The 15,582-nt window shown below is 39.8% G+C and overlaps 1 protein-coding gene across 7 annotated transcripts in view; it reads left to right on the forward strand.

Moving 5' to 3' along the window:
* The window catches only part of LOC105485759 (reversion inducing cysteine rich protein with kazal motifs), a 92,524-nt gene that overhangs the window by 59,511 nt on the left and 17,431 nt on the right, over positions 1-15,582 (forward strand). For all 7 annotated transcript variants that reach the window (XR_989781.3, XM_011748224.3, XM_011748223.2 and 4 more), the window contains 5 exons: positions 5,325-5,537; positions 7,104-7,240; positions 10,112-10,252; positions 12,667-12,855; positions 14,715-14,837. Coding sequence is in view for 6 of the 7 variants with exons in the window: in XM_011748224.3 (XP_011746526.1) it covers positions 5,325-5,537; positions 7,104-7,240; positions 10,112-10,252; positions 12,667-12,855; positions 14,715-14,837 (803 nt within the window). In the remaining variant the exon portion in view is untranslated. The remainder of the gene's footprint in view (positions 1-5,324; positions 5,538-7,103; positions 7,241-10,111; positions 10,253-12,666; positions 12,856-14,714; positions 14,838-15,582) is intronic.

Here is a 15,582-nt window from a genome sequence, read left to right on the forward strand (position 1 = left end):
AGAAGATGAAAATCATAAAAAGTGTATTTTCTGAACACAACAGAATCAAATTGGAAATCAATAAAAATAAACTATATTGAAATCTTCCCAAATATTTGGTAATTAAACATATGCTTCTAAATAATCTGTGCTACAAAGAAGAAATCACAAAGGAAATGCTTGAACCCGGGGGGCGGAGGTTGCAGTAAGCCAAGATCACACCATCACACTTCAGCCTAGGCAACAGAGTGAGACCCTCTCAAAAAAGGAATACTATGAACAACTTTATGCTAGTAAATCCTACAATTTAGATGAAATGGATGCATTCCTTAAAAACCAAAACTAACACAAGAAGAAATACAAATTAGGACTATTCTTATAACTGTTAGAGAAATTGAATTTGTAATTATAAATCTTCACACAAAGAAAACTTCTGGTGTTACTGGTAATGCTTACCAAACACATAAGGAAAAAATTATGCAATAATTTTTCAGGAAACAGATAACATATCCCAACTCCTCTTATGAGGCTAGCGTTACCTTGATACCAAAACTGACATGGACATTAAAAACAAGATAACTATAGTCTTGTGTCACTCAGAGATGCCAAAATCCTCAATAAAAGATTAGGAAATTCAATTCAAGTATAGTAAACTATTTTCAACAAGAGCAGCAAGGCAATTCAATACAAAAATAAACATCTTTTCAACCAGGCATGGTGGTTCACACCTATAATCCCAGCAGTTTGGGAAGCTGAGGCAGTTGGAATGCCTGAACTCAGGAGTTCGAGACCAGCCTGGGCAACAAGGTGAAACACCATCTCAATCAAAAATACAAAATATTGGCTGGGCACAGTGGCTCACGCCTGTAATCCTAGCACTTTGGGAGGCCGAGGCAGGTGGATCACCTGAGGTCAGGAGTTCGAGACCAGCCTGGCCAACATGGTGAAACCCCGTCTTTACTAAAAATACAAAAAAAAAAAAAAAAAATTAGCTAGGCATGGTGGCAGGCCCCTGTAATCCCGGCTACTTGGGAGGCTGAGGCAGGAGAATCGCTTGAACCTGGGAGGCAGAGATTGCAGTGAGCTGAAATAACATCATTGCACTCCAGTCTGGGCAACAAGAACTAAACTCTGTCTTAAAAAAAAAAAAAAAAATTAGCCAGGTGTGGTGGTGCGCACCTGTAGTCCCAGATGCTCAGGAGGCTGAGGTGGGAGGATGGCTTGAGCCTGGGAGGTGGAGGTTGCACTGAGCCAAGGTCATGCCACTGCACTCCAACCTGGGTGACGGAGTGAGACCCTGTCTCAAAAAAAAAAAAAAAAAAAGGCTGGGTATGGTGGCTCACACCTGTAATGACACTTTGGGAAGCAGAGGTGGGTGGATCACCTGAGGCCAAGAGTTCAAGACCAGCCTGGCCAACATGGTGAAACCTCATCTCTACTAAAAATACAAAAACTAGCTGGGTGTGGTGTCGGGTGCCTGTAATCCCAGCTACTCGGGAGGCTGAGGCAGGAGAATCGCTTGCATCCAGGAGATGGAGGTTGCAGTGAGTCGAGATTGTGCCACTGCACTCCACCTGGGCAACAGAGCAAAATCTCTGTCTCAAAAAAAGAAAAAATAACATAAAATAAAAAAATAGAAACATCTTTTCAACAAATAATACTAGCATAATTGAATATCTTTATGGAGGGGGAAAAAAAAGAAGCTCAACGTGTGTTTCACACCCTACACAAAAATTGCTTCCAGATCATAGAACTAAACATAAAAACTAAAAATATAAAGCTCATAGAAGAACATCTTCACAAACTTGGTGCGGGCAAACATTTTGTAGACAGGACACAAAATATACAATTTTAGAAGAAAAAAATGAATTAGACTTCAACAGTAAAATCTTTTGTTTGCCAAAAGACAACATTTAAAACTTGAAGGGGCAAGTCATAGACTTGAGAGGGAATGTTCAACATATCATGCACAGGTGTGTGCATACACACACACACGCACACACACACACATATTTGTCAAAGAACTTGTATCCAGAATATATAAGTAACTCCTACAACCTCATATAAAAAGTAAAACAACTCAATTTTAAAATTGTGCAAAAAAAGGCCAAGCGCAGTGGCTCACGCCTGTAATCCCAACTCTGGGAGGCTGAGGCAGGTGGACCACTTGAGGTCAGGGGTTCAAGGCCAGCCTGGCCAACATGGTGAAACCCCGTCTCTACTAAAAATATTTTTTAAAAATAGCTTGGCGTGGTGGCAGGCAACAGTAGTCCCAGCTGCATGGGAGGCTGAGACAGGAGAATCGCTTGAACCCAGGAGATGAAAGTTGCAGTGAGCCAAGATCATGCCACTGCACTCCAGCCTGGGTGACAGAGCAAGACTCCATCTCAAAAAAAAAAAAAAAAAAAGAAAAAATTGTGCAAAAAACTTTCACAGACCCTTTACCAAAGAAGGACATCAAAATGGCCATTTAATCAAGTATATGAAAAGATGTTCAACATCACTAATTATCAGGGAAATACAAATTAAAACCACAATGAGCTATCCCTTCACACGTGTTAAAATGGCTATTATCAAAAAGATGGAAGATAACAGTTGTTAGCAAGGATATGGAGAAAAGGGAAGTCTTGGACACTGTTGATGGAAATGTGAGTTAGTACAGCCATTGTGGGAAATGGTATGGAGGGTCCTCAAAAAATTAAAGATAGAAGGTACCATATGATCCAGCAATTCCACTACTAGGTACATATCTAAAGGAAAGGAAATCAGCGTATTGAATAGATATTTCACTCCCACATTCACTGCAACATTATTTACAATAGCCAAGATATGAAATAAACCTGTATTCATCAATGAATGAATGGATAAAGAATATGTGGTATATATACAGTGTGGAATCCTATTCAGCCTTTATAAAGAAATCCTGTCTTTTGCAACAATATGAATGAACCTGGAGGACATTAAATAAAATAAGCCAGATGCAGAAAGACAAATACTGCACGATCTCACTTATATGTGGAATCTAAAAAAATCAAACTCATGGAAGCAGAGAATAGAATAGTGGTTACCAGAGGGTGGCTGGAGAGGGTGGTGCAGGAGGAGGAGAGGGAAGAGGGAAGAGGGAGGGGAGAGGATTGGGAAAATGTTAGTCAAAGGACACAAAATTTTATTTAGACAAAAGGAATAAGTTCAAGAGATCTATTATACAACATGGTAACTATAGTTAGCAGTGAGTTGTATACTTGAAAGGTGCCAAGACAGTAGATGTTAAATATTCTCACCACAAAAAAAGAGATAAGTATGTGAGGTAATGCATATTTTAATTAGCTTAATTTAGCCATTCCACATGTGTCGTATTTATATATATTATGTTGCACACAATACATATATAATTTTTGTCCATTAAAAAAAGTTTAAAGGAAATAGCCATCTAGTACATTAAAGGGTTCATTATTATTAGTCATGGCAAAATGCAAATTAAAATAGCAATTCAGTGCCTCCTCACCCTCACAAGAATGCCTGAAATTAAAAGACTGGTAAGCATATGAAGCATATTGAAGCAAGTGGAATTCTTATAGTATGTTACTACTGGGAATAGAAGATAGTTTAAGGACTTTGGAGCTTTTGTTCAGTTTCTTCAAAAGTTAGATCTATGACCTAACAATTTTATCCTGAAGCATTTACCCCAGAGACATGAAAACATATGTCCAAATAAAGACCTGTCTGGTACCCTTATTCATAATAGCCCGAAAAATGGGGGAGAGGACCCAAAACATCTATCAGGAGAATGAAAGAATATAACATTGTGGTGCATCCAAACAATGGGATAGCAATGGATGAATCTTATGTTGAGAAAAAAAGCCCAACACAAAATACATTCTTGACACATGAGATCCAAGAATAGGCAAATGTAATCTATGGTAATAAAGATCAGAATATCCTTTCCTCTGCTGGAATCAGGGATTGACTAGAGGGGGGCACAAGGGTACTTTATAGAGTGATAAAAATGTTCTAGGCCAGGCACGGTGGCTCACACCTATAATCCCAGCACTCTGAGAGGCCAAGGTGAGCAGATCGCTTGGGCCCAGGAGTTTGAGACCAGCCTAGGCAACATGGCAATAAAGAAAATACAAAAATTAACCAGGTGTGGTGGTGGGTGCCTGTAGTCCCAGCTACTTGGGAGACTGAGGTGGGAGGATCATCTAAGCCCAGGAGGTCAAGGCTGCAGTGAGCTGTGATCATGCCACTGCACTCCAGCCTGGGTGACAAAGTGAGAACCTGTCTCAAAAACAACAACAACAAACAAATTTCCAGTGGCTATACAACATGTAATACAGCAACAGATTGAATGCAGAAGCAGGTATGAAAATCCACCTGAGTTCTATTAAGCCAGACATTACAGAGATTTGCAAAACTGTAAAACAGTCCTATTCTTCTCGCTAATGTTTACTTTGGAAAAGAGTTATTTTTCATAAAAATAATACTTATATTAACATGTAATGGGTTTGTTATAATTTTAAATAACTTGATAACTACTTTAAAATTTGCTTAAACTCTTTTCAAGATGGGGTATTGCCATATTGCCCAGGCTGGCCTCGAATTCCTGGGCTCTCCTGCCTCAGCCTCCTGAGTAGCTGGAACTAGAGGCATGCCATCACACCAGCTAATTTTTTTTTTTTTTAAAGTAGAGATGAAATCTTGCTGTGTTGCCCAGACTGATCTCAAACTCCTGAGCTCAACCTATCTTCCTGCCTTGGCCTCACAAAGTGCTAGGATTGCAGGTGTGAGCCACTGTACCCAGCCTAGAACAGGCAAAATTAATGTATGGTGATATAAGTATAAATAGTTATGGCCTCTAAGTTACAGTCAGCAGGGAGGCATTAAGTCAACAGTGGCACAAGGGAACTGGCTGAAATGTTGGATGTGTTCCTTAATTGATTTAGATGTGCTTATGGATGTACACATTTGTCAAAGCACATCAAGCTGTACCCATAAAATCAGTGCTTTTAGTTTTTGTAAATTATGTCACCATTTTAAAAAGTTGGCCTCATAATATTTATTTTATGAAATGAAATGGGACAGTCTGGGGATAATAGTCCTCTTTGGAGCATTGTGAAGTTTTAAACTGCCTCACAAGAATCTGTTAAAAAGAAAACATGCAATCAGAGTTTAATGCTAGTGTCTACACTTAATCTTCATACAGTCGAAGCTATCCCTTCATGGGTTGTATGTGCTTTCTTAAAAACACCAGATTTTTATGATGCTTAAATGAGTAGGATTTTACTCATTGCTTCTCTCTAGAAAATAATTGCCTCTTGATTCTTTCTGGACTTTTTTCTCTTTAGGCCAACGGAACTTTTCAGGAGTTGTAATGCACAGTCAGATCAAGGAGCCATGAATGATATGAAGTTGTGGGAGAAAGGAAGCATCAAGATGCCATTTATCAATATACCTGTTCTCGATATTAAAAAGTGCCAGCCAGAGATGTGGAAAGCAATAGCTTGTTCACTGCAGATTAAACCTTGTCATAGTAAATCCCGGGGAAGTATTATTTGCAAGTAAGTTTCTTTCATCCTAATGATTCTCCAGCTTTAGTTCAGACCCTCCATGATCTCTCGCCAGAGCCTCTCCATAGAATTTTCTCTCTCTCCACTTCCTTTGCCTGTCACCCCCATAAGTCAAATGCTTTCCTACTTTTTCCTCCTCTAGTTGAAATACTGCTCCCCTCATCACCACCTGCTGGCTGTCCTTGTCTCCTCTGAAATACCAGACATTCCCATAGAATCTTCCCAGATTTCTCCAGCTGAAAATAATTTATCCTTACTACAGATTCCTATAGACCTTTATTTGTACTTCTCTTATGGAACTTGGTTCATGAAACATTTATTAAATGCCTCTAATGCACAATTCTATTTTTATATGTTAATTTGTGTACTTGTCTTATATTCTGTTAGACTTTGCTCTTTTTTTTTTTTTTTTTTTTTTTTTTTTTTTTGAGATGGAGTCTTACTCTGTCTCTAGGCTGGAGTGCAGTGGCATGATCTCAGCTCACTGCAACCCCCACCTCCCAGGTTCAAGCAATTCTCCTGCCTCAGCCTCCCAAGTAGCTGGGTCTTACACGCCCAGCTAATGTTTGTATTCTTAGTAGAGATGGGGTTTTACCATGCTGGCCAGGATGGTCTCGATCTCTTGACCTCGTGATCCACCCGCCTCGGCCTCCCTAAGTGCTGGGATTACAGGCGTGAGCCACTGCGCCCAGCCAACTTTGCTCTTCTTAAGGAGCTTATTTTGCTTAGGAAATCTAGGATCAAGTAAAGATGGGAGCTGCTATAGTGGGTGAAACCAAAAGCATTTAACACATAGTAATCTGCCCATGGTTCCTCACACATCTTTTTTTCCAAAAGTTTTCCAAAACCAAATTAATATCCAGTCCCTCAGCTGTTGGTGTGTGGCTCAGTGCTGCTGGGTACCTCAACAATTTCAACCTTAAACAGAGTCCAGTCTATTCTCTGACTTGGCTTGGGGATAACCTGATGGGGAAATACTGAGGTATAACAATTAGATGACAAGCAAGAGGCAACAAGAGGGCAATATGTAGAATCTTAGCACAGAAAACTTGTAGGAGTCAAATCCCTATTGAAGACTAAGAACATTTTAAAGTAAGTGGGCTTTCCAGTTGTTATAGGCCAGATGCTAATGTTGATAACTAAAAAGAGACTTAGATAAGGAAAGGAAGGAGAAAAGAGGCAAGCAAGCAAACAAGCAAGCATAAGGTCCTAGAAGTGAGGATATATGATTTTTGCAGGGAGTAAATCAGACTAGCTTCGTTTAATTTCCTTTCAAAGATATTGAAAAGCCACATTGCTTGTAGTAACAGTACGAAGAAGTACACAATTTGAGTAAGGGCTTTGGTCTCAGACAACAGAAAGTTAGGGATGCTTTGAATTTATTATTCAACCTGAGCTCTACTGTGACTCCTGTTCTCTTTTGCCATACTTAACCAATTATGAAACATGTTAAGTTATGACAACTCACTTTCTGGAAAGCTTCAGAAAAAAGTGATGCTAACTAGACAACATGAGGAGGTTCCTCAAGCTCTAAATTTATGTGCATTTTTTTTCAAGATCAGATTGTGTGGAGATTCTTAAAAAATGTGGAGATCAGAACAAATTCCCTGAAGACCACACAGCTGAAAGTATTTGTGAGCTTCTGTCACCTACAGATGATCTGAAGAATTGTATACCTTTGGATACATACCTCAGTAAGTACTTTTTTGTATGTGTGTTTTTAGATTTCAAATACTTCTCTCTTCCAACTATTTGTTTTACTATTTGTTTTGGATGAGCATTTATCTGTTGAGGACATGGGGTTCAGTGATACCATCTCAATCACAGACTCTTGTTTGCTTGGCCTTTTTGGCCCAGGAAAGAATTGTTGTCTTAAAACATGTAAGCAGAAGTGATTCTATCAGTCTGAGGAAGTATGAACTGTTGTCAGTCAGGAATTCTAAGCAGTGACTCAGAGGGCCAGCATTCTCAGATAACCACCTCCATATCATGCTGACTTCTCACCATAATAATGACTAGAAAGTGGAATTTCCCCCCAGAGACTATCAGCTTTTTGTTATCAGAGTATCAGTGGATGAGAGCCAGGAATTGGCTTGGACTTACTCACCCAACAGGGTATAAAAAACGATAGTCTAGGCCAGGCACGGTGGCTCAAGCCTGTAATCCCAGCACTTTGGGAGGCCGAGGCAGGCGGATCACGAGGTCAGAAGATCGAGACCATCCTGGCTAACACGGTGAAACGCCGTCTCTACTAAAAATGCAAAAAAAATTAGCCGGGCATGGTGGTGGGCACCTGTAGTCCCAGCTACTCGGGAGGCTGAGGCAGGAGAATGTCGTGAACCCAGGAGGCAGAGCTTGCAGTGAGCAGAGATCGCGCCACTGCACTCCAGCCTGGGCAACAGAGCAAGACTCCGTCTAGAGAAAAAAAAAAAAAAGATAGTTTAGCTTAATATGTAAAAATGGAACTTTTCTCACTGCTTCAGTTTTTCTCTGCCAAGTACTCCTGCCAAGAGCTAGAAGAGCGTGTTGCTATCTCATTGAGGGATCCGGGAGCTGGAGCTCAGCTTCTTGGCAGTGAGACAAATACATGGTGGAAACCAGGGGATGACAAGTAGAACTCCTACACACTCAGTAGTTAAGATAAGGGAGGTGTTCAGGCTGCCACCAGGGGGCATCTGTGCCATGAGCTGGCTGCAGAGGCAGACAGTGAAGTCAGCTCCTACTTGCTTTGTTTTCCTGTATTAGATAGGATTAACAAAAAGCAGAACAAATAGAAGTAAAAGAAAGCCCAGAAACAAATAGTCTAGGGCTTCATCATCAGGAATCCAGGCTCCTTTTATCCTTCTCCACCATCCTTAGCATTTAGCTTCCATCATCAAGATTACTTCATATACTTTGTCATCATAACATGGCTACTGGAGTTCTGGCCACCATATTCTAGTTCCAGATGGTAAAAAGAAAGGGAGAGAGCAAACAACTTCTCCCTAGTCACACTGCCTACCCCTACTTGTAAGGAAAACTGAGAAAGATTATTTTTTTAGCTGTGGGCCCATTGCCGCCCTAAGTAAAATTGGAGATCTTTTAGTAATTGGGGAGAGAAAAGTATGTGCTAGATTCGTAGCTGGTAGTATTTGCCATATTTTCTCAAGACCAACAAAGTGTGTCCCTTAAACTTTGTGACCAATATAGCAAAAAAGAGAGCCTTACACTGGAATTTAGACCTTTGTGACTTTGAGCAGATCACTTCTTTGAGCCTCAGCTTCCCTATTTATGAAATAATTAGGCAAAATGAGATGAACTCCAAGGGGCCTTATACCTCTGTTAGTCATAGAGTATGAGTCTGGCCTAAAATCAAGTAAGCAACACTTATTTATAATTCTAGATTCTATTACAGCAGGAAAATATTTGTGTAGAAGGAAACTATATCAATGGGAGGAAAATTAAATATCTGTTTAAATATACATAATTTATATCAAGTGAGACTCTTCCTTGGCCATGATTTCTAAAGTTAAATATAATCATGGTTTGGAGTCCATACATATTACCATAATAAATTCTCATTTATGATAAAACACGCTAAATTATCCCTCTTAGACACCTTATTTGACTACCCTATCCAAAATATACCTATCACTTTCTATCCCCTGACACTACTTATTACTTATAATTTTCTGATTTAATTGTTTGTTTATATATACACATATACATACCTAGCATATATATGTATGTGTGTGTGTGTATATATATATATATTTTTTTTTTTTTTTTTTGAGATGGAGTCTGACTCTGTTGCCCAGGCTGTTGTGCATTAGAACAATCTCAGCTCATTGCAGACTCTGCTTCCTGGGTTCAGGCCACTCTCCTCCCTTAGCCTCCCAACTAGCTGGCACATGCCACCACGCCCAGCTGAATTTGGGTTTTTTGTTTTGTTTTGTTTTTTTGGATTTTTTTTTTTAAGAGAGTCCCATTCTGTCTCCCAAGCGGAGTGCAGTGATGTGATCTCGGCCCACTGCAACGTCTGCCTCCCGGGTTCAAGCAATTCTCCTGCCTCAGCCTCCTGAGTAGCTAGGATTACAGGCATCCGCTACCATGCCCAGCTACTTTTTATATTTTAGTAGAGATGGGGTTTCACCATGTTGGCCAGGCTGGTCTCAAACTCCTGGCCTCCGGTTATCCGCCCGCCTCAGCCCCCAAAGTGCTGGGATTACAGGCGTGAGCCACTGTGCCTGGCTCATACATAGTATATTTATTGTCTGTTTCTCTACTAGATGTAAACTCTGTGTTAGAGACTTGTCTATTTTGTTCATCACTGTATCTCCAGCACCTAGAACCTTGCCTGGAATATTGTAGATCCTAATAAATTAAAAAAAAAATGAATGAATGTATGTTTATGCTAAATTTATCATTTCACAAATGAAAGAATCTCGGTGTTTTAATAGCTTGGTAGAATCAGGCCTTTATGCTCATGAGCTCTTCATTTATTCCAGCCATAATTAATTCAGATAATTTACAATTCTCTCTTACTCTTTCAGGTTGGTTAAACTAATCTGTTTTGGTTTTTTCAGGGCCAAGTACTTTAGGTAACATTGTAGAAGAAGTAACTCATCCCTGTAACCCAAATCCTTGCCCTGCCAATGAGCTCTGTGAAGTAAACCGAAAAGGATGTCCATCTGGAGATCCCTGTCTTCCATACTCTTGTGTTCAAGGTAAGAGGTAGGTGGGTGTGAGAAGAGGATGGATAGGTGCTGCTAGTGTTTTTTTATAGGAGCTATCTTTCTTTTTTTCAATCCTGCTCCTTCTGTAATATAGGGGTTATCTTTGGAGTGAGATTATAAGGGACTTCATGTTCTATATTATGTTTTTCTATAATGTTTGAGATTTTCTCATTAAACATTATTGATGTAAGCAGAAAAAGACACTTGTAATTTTCAGTTGCTATTTAAATTGTAAACTAATAATAACAGTCTAAAACTTCACTCTTATAATGAGTTGCAGGGTTCTAGACTATGAAAGAAAAGAAGCTCAGACCAGCTTTTTGTACTTTCTCTTCTATGTGGTAATGTTTGAAAAAATATACTCTACGTTGTTCATGTTTTTTCTTTTCTTTGTTTTAGTATATAGAGGAATAGCATATTCAATAGAATGTGTAGCTATCTCCATAAAGATTAATGTTTTGTTGAAATGTTTATAACTTTAAGGCTGAAGGATTTTTATCCCATGGAATTTTGATAGTCTTTATCTTTCTGTCAATCCCTTTAGAATATAGTTCTTGCAACATTTTGCTTCTTTTTATCTATTTCCCAATTGAGAATGTTTCTTTATCATGTTAGAATCAAGATTTTTTTTAAAGTTGTTTTTTTTTTTTTTGAGACAGAGTTTCACTCTTGTTACCCAGGCTAGAGTGTAATGGCGCTATCTCGGCTCACTGCAACCTCCGCCTCCTGAACTGAAGCAATTCTCCTGCCTCAGCCTCCCAAGTAGCTAGGATTACAGGCACCCACCACCATGCCCAGCTAATTTTTGCATTTTTAGTAGAGACAAGGTTTCACCATGTTGTCCAGGCTGGTTTCAAACTCCTGACCTCGGGTGATCTACCCACCTCAGCATCCCAAAGTGCTGGGATTACAGGCATGAGCCACCGCACCCGGCCTTAAAATATTTTTAAAGTAAAATAAAGCAAAAGAAGAAATAAGCATGATGTCTCAAAGTATTATCTATAATATATATGTAATACTATAATATATCGGCTATAGAGTTGTAATAAATCTTATCAAAATTGGAAATGTTGGACGGTTTTAAATTTCAAGATAGTATTTTCTGTCCATTTACCCTTACATTATAAGTTGATCAGTATTTTCTTTGGCAAGAAAATAAGATATAGTTACTTAAAATGGTGACATCTGTATTTCATATTATTTAAATATAGAATTCAATTCAGGGGCGGGGCACTGTGAATCCTCTTGTTTCATTAAACTCAGAAAACCCATCATATAATAAGATAGAAAATGGGCTTTCCATAAGCCCACCCAAATATTCAGTTTTTCCTTGAATTTAAGGTGTACTTATTTTCCATCACTAAAAGTTCTTCTGAACAATATTATTGTAAAAATACTGGCCAGGTGCGGTGGCTCACGCCTGTAATCCCAGCACTTTGGGAGGCTGAGGTAGGAGGATCATGAGGTCAGGAGTTTGAAACCAGGCTGGCCAGTATGGTATAACCCTGTCTCTACTACAAATACAAAAATTATTCAGGTACAAAAATTAGCCGGGTGTGGTGGCACACGCCTGTATTCCCAGCTGCTTGGGAGGCTAAGGCAGAAGAATCACTTGAACCCGAGAGGCAGAAGTTGCACTGAGCCAAGATCGTGCCACTGCACTCCAGCCTGGGCAACAGAGCAAGACTCCATCTCAAAAAAAAAAAAAAAAAAAAAAGGCCGGGCGCGGTGGCTCAAGCCTGTAATCCCAGCACTTTGGGAGGCCGAGGCGGGCGGATCACGAGGTCAGGAGATCAAGACCATCCTGGCTAACACGGTGAAACCCCGTCTCTACTAAAAATACAAAAAGAAATTAGCCGGGCGTGGTGGCGGGCACCTGTAGTCCCAGCTACTCCAGAGGCTGAGGCAGGAGAATGGCGTGAACCCGGGAGGCGGAGCTTGCAGTGAGCCAAGATCGCGCCACTACACTCCAGTCTGGGCGACAGAGCGAGACTCCGTCTCAAAAAAAAAAAAAAAAAAAAAAAATATATATATATATATATATATATATATATACTGTTAGTTTCCCTATTCCATTTTTTAAAATATCTGTGATTTTAAAATGTTTTTTACTAGCCCCCAAAAGTAAAAAGTTACATATCTTACAGCACTTTTATTCTGAATGATAGGTAACTTTGGGGTACAGATCTGTAATCACCACCATCCTCCAGAATATGGAATTTTCATTTGAGAGGTATGCTTTTGGACAATGAACCAAAGCAATTCCTTAATTTGATGAAAGTTCTATTACATAATCTTTAATAGTGATTTAGTACCTATAAGACTTTTGTCAAGTGTATATCTAATGTTATAAAACAATGTCATAAAACAGTACCATCTCTCTCAGCTAATTTTTGTTCGTACAGGTTGCAAACTGGGAGAAGCTTCTGATTTCATTGTCCGTCAAGGGACACTAATCCAGGTGCCATCATCTGCAGGGGAAGTTGGTTGTTATAAAATCTGTTCATGTGGACAAAGTGGACTCTTAGAAAACTGTATGGAAATGCACTGTATAGACCTCCAGAAGTCTTGTATTGTTGGAGGAAAAAGAAAAAGTGAGTCTTAAGCTCTGTTTTGTTTTTAATATGAGATTAGTTATTTTTACTTTGTAGGAAGAATATTGGATAGATTCTGACCAAAGAGTAAGGTCTGCATATCAGATACTCCAGGGCAGTATTTTTCAAACTATACAGAGCACTAGGACTTCTAAGGAAGTCTTTAGAAGTCTTTTCAAGAAGGGGCTAATGGCTAATAATAATTAATATTTATTGAATTCTAATCATGTGCTAAACACAAAGCTAAGTCTTGCCTTATATTATCTCATTAAATCCTCCAAGTTACACTTTGATATAGGCAATAATACCTGTATTACCCTTACTGCATAGATGAGGAAACTGATGCTTAAAGAGGTCACCCAGCTAGTAAATGACCAAAGCTGGATTCTGCTCCAGGTCTAGTTGACTCCAGATCCCTTACCCTTCACAGGAAAGGACACAGGTAATCTTCCCCCAACCCTTTCCTCAGTTATACCCCACCCCACCCTCACTTCACCAGAAGTGAAACTCAGATTCTGACATCATGGAAAGCAAGTGGGTACAGGCACTACACTGTTACGAGTTTGGGAAAAAAGTACATTAAAAAGTACTTTGACCCCCTTTCCTTTTGGGAAAAAAGTACATTAAAAAGTACTTTGACCACCTTCCCTAAAAATCTTAGACTCCACTGCTTCCTTAACCATCTTTTGCTTGTAGCCCCAACAGCTGTTCGTGTCAATATATGATTTCAAACAATTGTGAGAAAGGACCACTTTTGAGGATCTGTTCCCTCCCCACAAGCTCACTCTGCTACCCCATTTCTACTCCCATCCCCTACCCCTTCAACCATAGTAGTTCAGCTTTTATATGCTATTTGGTTTACTCTGCTGTGTGAGATTTGATTAAAAAGAAGAGTGCTCTTGGCTAAAATTAGCTCTCAAATTTCTGCCTTAGACCAAGTCAGGCATTTATCTCTTAATCCATATTCTGCTCGACTAAACTGTAACAGTTTGTCCTTTGTATAACAAACTGGTACTTTTTATAACAGAAAATATCAGGACAGATTCATTCCTTCTGTAACATTTCACTGACTAAATACCTATTCCGTACAAACGAGCATACTCGTGCCTTATGGAGCTGAAACCGGGATGAGGGATGAGATCATGCTTTACGTGTTAAGATGAGAGAATTTGAGCCAAAAAAAGTTGCAGACCAAGTGCTCTTCTGGGAGCTGGGCATTCCTGCTAGGGCATCAGAAGAGTCTTTGATCCAAAGATGGCATCAGGTCTGGCCCTGAAGATACAAGCTTTCAAAGCAGAAGGGGCAGCCAGAAACATTCTTAGAGGATAGGGAGCAGCCTGGTAAGACCAGCACTTCAGGGGCTTGGAGAAATACACTAGGAGGCAAGTATGAAAATATAAATACCACAGATTTTACTCTAGTTGGTACATTCAGAAGTCATCTTTCAAGAATGTTTGGCTGGGCACAGTGGCTCAGGCTTGTTATCCCAGAACTTTGGTAGGCCGGGGCAGGCAGATGGCATGAACCTAGGCGTTCAAGACCAGCCTGGACAACATAGTGAAACCCTGTCTCTACAAAAAATACGAAAAATATCCAGATGTGGTGGTGTACACCTATAGTCCCAGCTACTTGGGAAGCTGAGGTGGGAGGATCACCTGAGTCTGGGAAGCAGAGGTTGCAGTGAGCTGGGATCACGCCAGTGCACTCTAGCCTGGGCTATAGAATGAGACCCTGTCTCAAAAAAAAAAAAAAAAAAAAGGAATTTCCATTTTAAAACTTGTTGAACTATTAAAATTGTAATATGTGCTCTATTTCTCAATGCGTGATATAGATCAACATTTTCTTTCTCTTTCTCTCAGGTCATGGAACATCCTTTAGCATTGACTGCAATGTCTGTTCTTGTTTTGCTGGCAATTTGGTGTGTTCTACCCGCCTTTGCCTCAGTGAGCACAGTTCAGAAGATGACCGTCGTACCTTCACAGGTGACTGTGATCGCCCAGAGTCTGTCCTCAGGGTCCATCATTTCTTTGCACACATTTTTCCCTTCAAGGCAGCTTCTCCAGTCTTAACTGCAAGTGTACACAATAAAATCAATACAGAATCTAAGGGCAAGATGCTTTTCCTCCCTGGATCTTAGTTTCTTCCTCTATGAATTGAAGGTATTATACTAAATGGTGTCTTAGGGTCCTTAGCACTAATGTTCTGGAATTTCATGAGTCAAAAAGAACAGAGCCAGTGATTGGAATGGGTTTAATTAAACTGAACTTTTCTACCTGATAAAATACCCCATTTACCCCTACCGCTATGATCTAAAATGTCCATGCATGTTCTCAGTTTGTTTCTTAGCACCTTCTTCCTCAGCCTACCTTAGCTTACTTCTTCCTCTAGACTCCCACAAACAATAATATCCCAGAATATTACTTTCTTGACTTTCCTATGCTTTGCTGCTCTTATTATTCTTACACCAACATAAGTAAGTGAAAAGGCTAGTGAGATGGGATGCTTTCCTCTTGTGAAGCTATTGTTGCCAATAGCAACAGCACAGTCTGCTGGTTTATCTTGATATCTGCTTTTTCCTAGATCTAAAATACCTTTGGTTGTGGGTTAAAAGTTACTAGGTAGTTGCCCTTGCCCCCATTTCATGCTGCTGCAGTGGCAACTTGATTCTTCTTTCCCCAGAATTAGTATTACATGCGGAGAGGGGTAGGGGCTGGGTGGAGGAGAAGT

The sequence above is a fragment of the Macaca nemestrina genome, chromosome 14 (assembly GCF_043159975.1).
Source record: "Macaca nemestrina isolate mMacNem1 chromosome 14, mMacNem.hap1, whole genome shotgun sequence".
Classification (NCBI taxonomy): Eukaryota; Metazoa; Chordata; class Mammalia; order Primates; family Cercopithecidae; genus Macaca; species Macaca nemestrina.